Below are 11,965 nucleotides of genomic sequence, written 5' to 3'. Positions count from 1 at the left end.
TCAGCAAGATAAAAACATTGGACGAGTAGCGCCGGTTAACACCATTTGTGTGTTAATCATTCGAGTTTTGAGAGCTGTGATATATTTATTTTGATGGTTTGTGGCTGTTCGGTTCACTCTTCAAGGACATTAGTAAGGTCATCTGATAAGTTATCACACGCATACTGTTTACCCTTCAGGATTTTACCCGGATTTCTCAACGACACAAAAATCTGTGTCATCGATCACAAGTGTGGTCCGGGTAAGAACAAACACGAACTCGGTAAACTTGAGAGGTAAGTGTCAGTTTGTAGGGAAATAAATTAGTAAAGAAAGAGGCTATGTCACTGTACTCTTAGAGATAACATATATCTAGGGTGTCATTTGGGTGAGACTGTCACTCCGGAGGAAATTGTCAGCAGGTAGGCATTGACTTTTTCTGCGTTTTAATGCACAAAGATAAGTCAGAAACTTTTGAATGAAGATAATCGTTTTGCTCTCTATATAAGATTCCGTTTTAATTATAGAGAATAGTCTTTGTGTACATTCACTTGGGCGACAAAAGGAATTTATCAGTTTGCATAGATATTAGTACAAGGCCACATTATTATTAGAAAAATCTATAGAAAAAGCAGACTATTTCTTCACCGCATGCAATATGGCCTAAAATGTTGTAATATGCAACAAAATAGAAAAAAATTGTGCCCTCTTAGTGAAGGCGTAAGAGAAGGTGGAAAAGTGATACGTTTTAAAACAATTCCAATTTAAGTTCCCAAGTATTTAGTCAGTTTCCAAAGTCTCAGCGGCGACGTAAAGTGTCATATTTGTAGAACTACAACTTCAGTGATTTCAAGTTATGTTTACGTGTAAGAAGCGTAACATTAAAATCATTGTTTGTTACACTTCAAGTTACGGCCTACATATACAAGTTTGATAAAGTAATAATACCTGATAAAATGCCTATCGATTTTAAGGTAAGACAAGAGACTGAGAATGTATATATAAAAAGGGAAAATACCATGGGAAAATAACGGCGCTTAGAATGTGTGAACATATAAGGTACATAACCATGAAATTCGTTCACAAGAATAGGAGAGTTTCTAGTTTGAACCCTTTTGTCGTTGAAGGTAGAAACAGTCCAGCCATATCATGTGACCGGCCAGCTATTTTATGTTAGGCAACTATTTTTGATCACGTTCACTTTAACATGGGCGTCTTTAAAAGCGTCATAAAAAGTAAGCCAGAGTAGACGAATGAAAGTGAAAATCAAGAATCTTAACATTTTGTTAAGTAGAGAAGTTCCTAAAAGAAACAGGTGTCATCTTTGCTTCTAGAAAAGGGTGGAACAGGTGATCAGCAAATCAATTTCAGCAAAGAACGGTTTTTGTCTTTGACGACGAAAGAGTTATAACTCGAAACTCCAGTATTGATTAACTCGATCAATGAACTATTGTTATAGTTACACACGTGTAAAGCTGACTGAGGCAAACGGGCAGAAAATAATTGGAATAGTCTTTGTGTTACGATTCCTCTTTAAAGAGACTATGTACCGAAGATTACCGGAGTCGATCAGCGCAAATTCAATTTTGTTACAATTTACTTTTCACAAAATATCAGCCTCTTCTGTGCAAGTGTCACCGTTCAAAATCGGTAACAAAGTTTCTAAAATTCATAAAGCGGGCCTTATTATCAACTTTATCAAACTTGAAAATCAGTTTAACACTATAAATAATACAGATATAAGTTTATTGAAAGGCAATAACTGTTCTTGGCAAATTCAGAAAAGTCCGTCTGATTAACGAAAATGGATTTTTTGCCCAAAATCTCCGGTATATAGCCACTTTAGTTACCCGAGGGGAATATCATAGTATATAACAGCTATCGTCGTTGTTCTCTCTAGATCACCATGCTGAAGCTTGGGATATTTTGTGTCGCCATAGGTGTGGCACTGGCAGCTAAGTAAGTAATCCAGCGACAGCAGCTCAGTCATTCAATCACTTAAATTTAACACACATGGAAATCAACAATACACATAACTGATCACTGATTATTCAGTTTACATTGCAAATAGACGTTAAGATTGTCATTCACTTTGCCGTATACGTTTATTTTACGTGCCAGAAATTTTCACGCAAATTATAGTAAACTTACGCTAAAATTTCATTTTATACATTTTAGTCTAACAATATTATCCACAATAGTATGATCAATTTGATGTTTGGGACCAATCAGTGTGTTGGAAATCCAAAGAGAAATGATATTTACTAATTTACGTTTCTAATTTGCTCTGGGGTTTTTTTCAGCTCGTATGTGGTAGTGCTGCCGAAGGTAGTCCGGCCAGGATTTAATCTGAACGTTGGCGTGAATATCTTGCGCGCAGAAAGTGACGTCACCGTGGTCGCTTCGCTAGTCAACTCCGCCACCAAGGCGCCCGTTGGTACTGTTACGGCAACAGTGAAGAAAGAAACACCAAAGACTTTAACTATATCTGTAAGGCTTTGTGTTGGTTGATTGATTTAGGTGCATGTAAAATGCTTTATAGCAGATCATCGTTGATCCCATATGACTTATTTCACGACAGATACCACGTAAATTGTTCGATTTATGAATTTATTTGTTTCATTGTTAATTGTCTAACGCCATACACAAGAAGTTTTCAATACAGCCAGTGCTGTCGGTTTTGTACATGGGTGGAGGAATCCAGAGTGTCTATTATAAAACATTGACCTTTGCAAATACTGAGAATATTCCAACGTGACATGCAGACATCTACGCCACATTGTTGGAAAAGTAGTCCAGACGCTTGACCCAATTGACCTGTAGTGGAGGTAACGAGGGTCCAGGTGCTTGGCGAGTTGAAAACCAGTGACCTTTAACTAACGTTACCCAACGTAAATGGTACACTGAACATCACCATCCGTTTACATAACGTGTAAGCCACAGAAACATTGCAAGCCGGGGAATACAGAATTTCTCTAAGGCCGGGAGCGGTGTCTAAGACATGGTGGAGACTCATCTAATAACTCTTGGAGCGTTGGTAGTTTATCTTATGCAAAAAGTCCACTTTGTTGTGGCCGTGTATCGCCCAATGGAAACCAAGAATCACTCTAAGAAGTGTAACAATTATTTTGTTGTGAATAGATATACCAAGAGGAAAGAAAGAAGTAGTTTTCCATTCCACTTCATGTCAGTTTGTTGTAAGTCATACGACCTAACTATTTATCCTCCTTCCAGGTTCCACGATCACTGCCTGTGAGCAAGTACCTCGTGACCGTCAGCGGCCATGGAGGCCTTGTCTTCAAAAACTCCACCAACGTTGAGTTCAACTCTAAAGGCACTGCCGTCTTTATCCAAACGGACAAGGCGATGTACAAACCCGGACAAACAGGTAAGTCTTTGCAATGCCGTGTGCTTTATGACTGTAATCGCTCATTTACGATATGCACTCCCAAACTTCAGGTTTGGTGCCAAAAAAAAAACCCACCTTTTACAGGGAACTGGTAGATTCTCCACATCACACTGTTCGTGGGATCTTGGTGACTCTAAACAATCAACAACTCTTATATGACCGTTTGTCCAATCTAATGTTCGTAGACGACTACTTGTCTTCCACAATATCGTTTAGATATCTGCACGTCACACGTGGAAAACTTTGACAGCAACTCGCCAAAGGTCAATGATTTCCTCCCGCACATAAAACTGACAGCAATCGTATAAGTAAAACGTTTTGGAACATGGCGTTAAATGAAAAAATAAGTAATAAATAAATAAAGAAATTTAAACCGTCAGTTGTAAAGATTTGCAGATGGCCTAAATGAAAATATTAAACGTTTGTTTCGTTGTTTCTTTTTTCAGTTAACTTCCGGGCATTCAGCGTATATCCAGATCTAAAGCCATACACTGGTACCTTCACAGTGGAAATATACGTATGTGTTTCTTAGTGCAATTGTGCAGTGTGTTACTTAATAATCAAGCTTAGTGGTCACTTGTTGTCGTCATTATCCTGAACTTTTCAGCCCTACCTGATTTTGGAGAAGAGGTACTTGACATTTGAAGAGTCTAAATTACCAAGAAAGGGTTTTGAATTTGCAGTCATCTTACATATGACGAAAAGATTCATTTAAAATTACAATTCCACAGGGAAACATGTTTCTGTATTGTACTTATACTTAAAACGTTTCGCTTCACAAAATTCTGTCACAAAACTTTATGGTGCTAAGGGATGTGTTCAATGCCAGTATCAATGGGCATAGTCATGAAAATAAAAGCTAAAAGGATATCATGTCCAAGGTAAGAAAATCATTAAGTAAAAAAAAGTACTTTATGCTCACAATACATTGTACGTCTTATACATCAAGTATTATCATCTTGTCGCTCTTTTGATTAATCATATTCTCCCGTGTCGGTGCTTATTTGACGTATTACCATCAATGCAGTATGTCTTAGAATGAACAACTGGGATCGTGTTTGCTGTGTTACAATTTAGGATCCTAACTCCAACAAAATCAAACAATGGATTGATCTCAAGGATCCATCCAGTGTGGTCACCAAGAAATTTACCCTCTCTGACCAGCCTGTGCTCGGAGACTGGAAGATTAAAGTTTCTGCCAATGTAAGTACCGTAGGTCAGTATATGAGTAGCCCTTTGGAATAAGCTTGGCGATAGAATCCTGGTAAAAAGAGACGTAACAGCAGAGTTATCCTGAGAAAATTGACTGGGTGTTTATTAGTATAGTAGTTAACCGCCCAAACTACTATTAGGAGAACTGTAAAGCCTTTTTAAGAAATGGAAGTTTAAACATTTTTGGACTTTATTGGTCATTCTTAAAAACGCTTCACACATATATACACGGATAAGGAGGTAGACAAAGTGATCAGATTGTGGCATTATGCTAGAAGTTACACATGCCCCCTCTCCTGGACCTTCCGTCCTAAAGCCAGAACTGATTCAAGAAGATCAGTTTTAAATAGGTGATTTTGGCACCAAAGCTCGTAGATCATCCAACCAGTTTACATATCGCTTAATTAATGGGGACCCATTACATTTTAAATATCCACCTATTTGAAGTACCTTTATGGAAAACAAAAATGTGCTGCACAAGAGAGATAAGTTCCTCTATGAGTTCTTGTTTTTCAAAGGATGGTATTTTTTTCTTGATTTCAGAACCAGGGAGAGGACAAGGTGTTCAGAGTTGCTGAGTACGGTATGAACAATTCTCCATGAATATATTACAAGCTCATTTACACATTTTCTTGTATATATACCCATATGAACAAACACACAGAGAGAGCTTGACTGATTTGTACGAAGCTTAATCTAGGAAATGTAATTACCGTCTCAAAAAGTCTGCATTCTATAAACATTTTGTGTACACAATATCTGGTCATATGTTACTATAAATAATAGTATCTTCACATCATGCTGAATTACAGGTATATTTGATTGGCATTTGAGCTTTTACATCACTTAGGTTGCACAAAAACATGAGGCCACGTTGTTTTTCAACAACTGGCCTGTGTCACTACACAACTGGTTGGTACTTCAAACTAGTAAGACAGATTTTTTGAAGAAAAGTCAATCTATCCAAAATTGCCAGCAAATTTAACTGTAAAAGTACAAAATCGAATGACTTAAAGACCAAGTAACAACTAAACTCTTTCTTCGTATTTTTCATTTCTTCAGTTTTGCCCAAATTTAAGGTCAGCGTCAATCTTCCAGCTTTTGGACTTACACGTGATAAACGTCTAACAGGGAGCGTGGAGGCGACGTAGGTTTGACTTCTCTCCTCTACACTCGACTTATTCATTTCAGAAAGCGGCTTTTATTTAACACACCTTGAAAAGATCTTATTTATCTCAGTTAATTTGTTTGATCTCTTACCTGAAAGACTGCGTCATATTTTTATTGAATATGTTTAACACATGTATATTTTTCTCTAAGCCAGGTTGAAACATGTTCTGGCCAGTTAGGAAAGAACTTGCCTGACGTTTGTTGATCTTTAAGTGGCCAGTCAGTGAACTAGCCTGTATTTCTATCAGTCAGTCATAAAGTCAACTCAATACCTTGTAACCGATTCCTCCATCCTTGGTGTAGGTACACATATGGGAAACCGGTCAGTGGCACAGCTCATATTAGAATCAAGGACTCCCGTTGGTACAGACCTTACAAGTTTACAGGATCGCAGCCAATGGCAGAAAGCGATACTTCAGTGAGTTGTTTTGTAACTCTGACGTTTATTGGTTGTTTGGCACACATATTGTTTCATGCGAAAGTGATACCAGGTTTTGATATGAAGCCTTCGCCTCGGTGTTACTTAACACTGTATATAACTACGATATTCAGTTGTAAATGAATGACGATTGTCAGTCATCGAAGTACAAGTATATACCAGGTACGAGTAAATACCCTGCTTAAGGCGTAAGGTCAGAACCGCTACGTTGGTTTCTCCTAAAACGCTAACTGTAGCTGAAAGGATGTACTCAGTTGTATTTGTTTATTTGGTTGTATTTTCTTTCCCACCTGTCAGCGGAATATTGTGGACATACTAGAGTATACTACAGCTGTCATCATAGTGTTTTATGAAAATGTTTCAGTTAGTTCCTCTGCTCTTTCATGGCTCTTAAGGAAAATTTGCAAACTATATCCTGAAACAGCTGATGTAATTAATCAACAAGCTCAGCTTTATCCATATAAAACGACGATGGAGAAGAACTGACCAAAGAAATTATTTACTTATTTATTTATTTATTTATTTGATTGGAGTACTCAAGCAAATCCATGAAAAAGAGGTATTTAGTTTTTAATACAGAGGTCATATAACTCTCTTCTGTAAATTCCGATTTGATCTTTGTCTAGGTTGTGAATGGGAAGGGCAGTTTCGATTTCGTATGGTCAGACCTCCAGAAGACTTTGGGTAATACTGGCCGAGCTCGGCTTTTGACAGTCGAGGTCAACGTGACCGACAGCCTGACAGGGTCCACCATGAACGGCTCCAGCGAGATACAGTACTACACGCACGGAGTGAAGCTGGAGTGGCTCAAATCCAACCCGAAGAACTTCAAACCAGGACTGGAGTATACCGCTTATGTAAATCAGTTGTAATCGGTGATAAACATTTCTGATAGTGACGATATGTGGAATTGGTGTAATTATAACTGATAAGTTTTACACGTTTCATGTTATATGCTGGCTTACTGGAGCAGGTGCAGGTACTGTAGCACTGGAAAGAAGCTTTACTAATCAGATATAATGGCTGTACCATTTAGAGGCCTGTTGCTTGACGGGGATGCTAATTGGTAACAAACTCTGGGTTTTCTGGGAGTAGGTTAACGTATACATGTTTTCATGTCATTCTAGGTATAACGTTGGCGATGATTTGATTGATCAATTGATTGACTGACAGATTCATTGATTGAACACATGGCAGCCAGATTTATGGGTTGATAAAACCACGAGCCTTTACTGAGTGTGGCATGTCATCTTGGCGGAAGCCAGTGGTACCTAGTGGACTTCATGCCAGACCACACAGTGATGTTATGTACATGACATAAATGACGTAATACATATTTCAAGCTAGCATCATCATTTTTGTTTCATTCGTTTACAACAGCTAAAACTTTCCAAGCCCGATGGTTCTTTGCTGGATGGACTGAAAAAAGACGTCAGCATCTACACTTCAGTGACATACAACCTACCGGATAACAGCACTACGACGCCGTACCCTTACTACATGCCCAGAACGGGCACTTACAAACTGCCGGTCCAGAACGTGACGGTTCCTGACAACGGCTTGGTGGCTGCCAAGATCGTAACCCCTGACAACGCCACTCGTCTCTCTTTACAGGTATTTCGATGATTTCTTCGTTCTTGGTTCAGTTTTGCTCTCTTTATGAATTTGAACAGGCTGCAAAGAATCTGGTTTCGCCTCTAAATTCGGCATTCTTTCACGCAATTCTGTACAGACAAATCCATTTATATTAAATTAATAATTCAGATAAAGTAGTCGAAACAGCATTTTTTCAACGATGAGATTCATGCAGTTCTAATAAAACAATTGTACAAGTAGAACAATTTTAAGATTTATTTGTGTATTTATCTGATTGGTGTTTTACGCCGTACTCAAGAATATTTCACTTATACGACGGCGGCCAGCAGTATGGTGGGAGGAACCGGGCGGAGTCCGGGGGTAACCCACGACCATCCGCACGTTGATGGCAGACCTTCCCTTGTACGGGCGGAGAGAGCAATTTTAAGAATCTTATATATGTAAATACATTGCATCCAGATGAAGGCGAGTTGAAAGAAAATATACTCAAGTAAATTTTGTTTCTTTATTTCTGAAAAATAGTACAATAAATAGTTTTGGTTTTCAGGCTCATTATCCGGATGGCCAAGACGCTTATGTTTCTATTGAGAAGATGTATTCACCATCTGACAGTTACATCCAGACTTTCCTGAAGTCATCCAGATTGTCTGTAAGTGTAATGCTTTCTCTTTGTAGATTTATAGAATCGTGTTTATAGAATCGATTGTTTGATTGATTGGTTGAATTGCTGGTTAATCAACAGACCATGTTTTAAAGTTTAAACATATTACACTGATCAGACTCGACCAGGATAAGATGAATGCTTCCCATGGTAACAGCAGTTCCATGAAGTCCATTAAAAACAAAATGACAATAATTGGATAAGAACTCACTTTGGTGATACGTGAGCGGCAGTGCTTTTGTAATCTCTGAGTCGTTGTAAAGTTCACTTCTGTCATGTGTGTTGCAAAAAAAAAACAGAAGAAAATCTGGGAAAATGGTGCTTCAGCGCTCATATGTTGTTCTCCCAGAAATGCTGAAACACTGACCAAGATCTAAGCCGCCCAAACGTGAAGCGCTATTGTAGAACTAGATCTCTATTAGGAATGGAATGCATGACACTAAATCTGACAACTAAGGCACGTAAAAAAACTGTATACATGTTTACGTTGCATTTACTTTCTCACAGGCTGGTCAATTGGCAGAGTTCCAGCTGAAATCAACATCACCTCTGACTACGGTAGTGTACCAGGTGAGTTAGCAGCCTGAGTTAAATATAAGGTATACATTGTTAGTATCTGAGTTAAATACATTTCATTAAAGTTTATCATTCCGGAGACAAAACAATTGCCCTGGTGACTCTCGTTTGCTTTCCGAATTCGACCTGGAAGCGCTAACTTGCTAAATAAATTGACTTTCCTATATGTGTTGGTAATGAAAAGTTAACATCTTTAACTGTATCTTTAATTTCATGATTGTCCCTTAAATTCCTTTATCTGGGGAGGAGGGGTAGGGGTATGAAACTAGCTTAGATGACGTCAGAGAAATGGAGGGATTAATATGAAAAACATTCGGTCAGCGACAAAAATCCTGAAGTGATGATCATCAGAATGGAATGAAGGAATTCAAGCTTTAATTTTCGGCGGTGCGTATTGGTTGATTTGTAGATCCTGTCACGTGGTGTAATTGTTACCACTGGGACTGTGAACGGGCAGAACTCCAAATCAGTCTCCTTCAATGTACGAGTCACCTCGGCCATGGCACCGAACGCTCGTATCCTGCTTTATTTCGTGCGTGAGGATGGAGAGATTGTGACTGACAGTATCTCCTTCAATGTGGAAGGCCTTTTCGCAAACCAGGTATGTTCTGTTAAAATTATTTTTTCATGTGTAATTTTTGGCCGACAGATCAAGGTTTTTGAAGATTCCTTTAGGCAGATCCTATCAAGACAACTTCATGAACACCTTTTAATTAAGTTCTTAAAATCTCTTTTAAGCCATGGTCCTAGGGGGCATGTAAATTTTTATATTTATGTATTTAAAAGGATAGTTAGAATATAATCCTGACTGAGGTAAATAGACAAGAGACCCTATTTCACCGGTTACGTGTGACCATTTGCCAGCTATCACACTGTCGTCTCTGCTCTGTTTATACTTTCAACGCTGCGCGTCTTTATTTTATGTTTTATATTGCGAGAGATTACCCCAGACATTCGTCTGACCACATCAACATCATGATATGTAACACCGTGACGTTCCATTTTTTGTTCTCCATATAGGTGTCTGTCCATTTTAACAAAGCCAAGGCGGAGCCCGGACAGGATGTTGACGTCATCGTATCAGCCGATGCTAACTCTGTAGTGAACCTTCTGGCCGTAGACCAAAGCGTCATTCTGCTCAAGTCTGGAAATGACATCACACCCACACAGGTAATTATATGTCTAAGGTTAACATCTTATATTATAGGACAGGTAATAAACACCTATTTTCACTGAAGGTGACAATGCTTTTTATTGTGTAAAACAGTGGGCATGTATTGCCTGCTAAAAACAAAACATTCACATATTTCTTCCTAATTTAAAATGAAATTGCAAAAAAATTTATTGTTAAAAATCGAATTGCAAATATCCTTAGTTCGAAATGAAGCAATCATATAAACGAGGAACATCTCTCGTTATAATATAAATCTCTTGTTACAACCGCCTATCTTGTGTTACATCTATGCATGTCTTGATACGCATTTTTTTTCTTGTTACACCTCTCCATGATGATTTAACCATTACGTCTTTTGCTACACCTGTCAGTCTGTTGTTTTCACCTATCTATCTCTTGTAACAGGTGAAGGAGGCTGTAGGGCTTTTCGACACCGTGAAGCCAAACTATCCCATCTTTGAGCCGTTCTTAGGTGGTGGCATGGTGCGGGAGAAGCGAATGATCTGGTGGCCTTACCCATACTATTACGGCGGCAATGATGCTGAGGATATATTCAGAGTGAGAATAATTTCTTATGTGTAAATCGTCAGTATGGAGGGAATGTGAATTATAACTCTACACTGTTTTGCGCAAACCCCTGCACCATTCATTTATCAAAATGTCCTTTAAAAATATAACACACATAAAAACCAATAGTGATTGCTGTGTTTAATGTATTTATTTATTTATTTGATTGGTGGTTTACGCCATACTCAAGAATATTTCTCTTATACGACGGCAGCCAGCATTTTGGTTGGAGGGAGCCGGGCAGAGCCCGGGGGAAACCCACGACAATCCGCAGGCTGCAGGCTGCAGCCAGACCTTCCCACTTACCGGTGGCTGTGTATAATACTGACGTAATTACCGCATGGCCATGAAGTTTCACAATCCACCTCCATACATGTAGTCCACATTCACAGTCCACATTCATAATCCATATTCATATATGTAGTCCACATTCATAGTCCACATTCATAGTTCACATTCGTACATGTAGTCCACATTCATAGTCCACATTCGCACATGTGGTCCACATTCATATTCCACATTCATAATCCACATCCATTGTTCACATTCATAATCCACATTTATAATCCACATTCATAGTCCACATCCTTTTTCCACATTCATATTCCACATTCATAATCCACATCCATAGTTCACATTCATAATCCACAGTCGACATGCAGATTAAACATAATCATTCAAATATCTAACAATTTTGATTCATAGAATGCTGGAGTTCTCGTCCTCACAGATGCTCTTGTATTCCACCACGACGAACCAGTATGTAAGTACTTCACCTTTTGCACTATTTTTGTACCGGTGTAAGGTCACGACTTTGTGTGTCTTAGAGCACCTACTATAAACACGGAGTTAAGCATAAAATAGATACCGGTACTGACTTGAAGTTTTGGTAAATGAGGTTACTTTTCTGTGATGGAAAAAATTGTCAATAGTATTTTAAGATATTTTTGTTAAAAAAAAATCATATAGCTAATTTTATATTGAAAGCTCCTTCAAATATCCCGAGTTCTCACTGAAGAATGGTTTATTTACTTTTACGGTGATTTACGGTTTACGGTGTACTCAAGAGTATTTCACATGTACGACGGCGGCCAGCACTATGGTGGGAGATACTCCGGGCAAATTAGACCACAAACGCTTAATTTTGGACCCCAAGGGTAATATGAGGGAAGGTCTAGCACG

At 38.5% G+C, this 11,965-nt stretch overlaps 1 protein-coding gene across 1 annotated transcript in view; it reads left to right on the top strand.

Moving 5' to 3' along the window:
* Nucleotides 1-329: 329 nt before the first annotated feature.
* The window catches only part of LOC135473260 (CD109 antigen-like), a 33,447-nt gene continuing 21,811 nt past the window's right edge, over nucleotides 330-11,965 (top strand). The window contains 17 exon segments of the mRNA XM_064753107.1: nucleotides 330-401; nucleotides 1,880-1,938; nucleotides 2,283-2,469; nucleotides 3,214-3,367; nucleotides 3,835-3,905; nucleotides 4,466-4,591; nucleotides 5,144-5,183; nucleotides 5,663-5,747; nucleotides 6,074-6,188; nucleotides 6,836-7,066; nucleotides 7,590-7,823; nucleotides 8,353-8,454; nucleotides 8,974-9,036; nucleotides 9,452-9,643; nucleotides 10,063-10,212; nucleotides 10,622-10,774; nucleotides 11,489-11,546. Of these exon segments, the coding sequence (XP_064609177.1) occupies nucleotides 1,886-1,938; nucleotides 2,283-2,469; nucleotides 3,214-3,367; nucleotides 3,835-3,905; nucleotides 4,466-4,591; nucleotides 5,144-5,183; nucleotides 5,663-5,747; nucleotides 6,074-6,188; nucleotides 6,836-7,066; nucleotides 7,590-7,823; nucleotides 8,353-8,454; nucleotides 8,974-9,036; nucleotides 9,452-9,643; nucleotides 10,063-10,212; nucleotides 10,622-10,774; nucleotides 11,489-11,546 (2,014 nt within the window). The 5' untranslated portion in view covers nucleotides 330-401; nucleotides 1,880-1,885.

The sequence above is a fragment of the Liolophura sinensis genome, chromosome 8 (genome assembly GCF_032854445.1).
Source record: "Liolophura sinensis isolate JHLJ2023 chromosome 8, CUHK_Ljap_v2, whole genome shotgun sequence".
NCBI lineage: Eukaryota > Metazoa > Mollusca > Polyplacophora > Chitonida > Chitonidae > Liolophura > Liolophura sinensis.
Note: the sequence above shows the minus strand (reverse complement) of the source record. Positions and strands in the feature narration are given on the sequence as shown.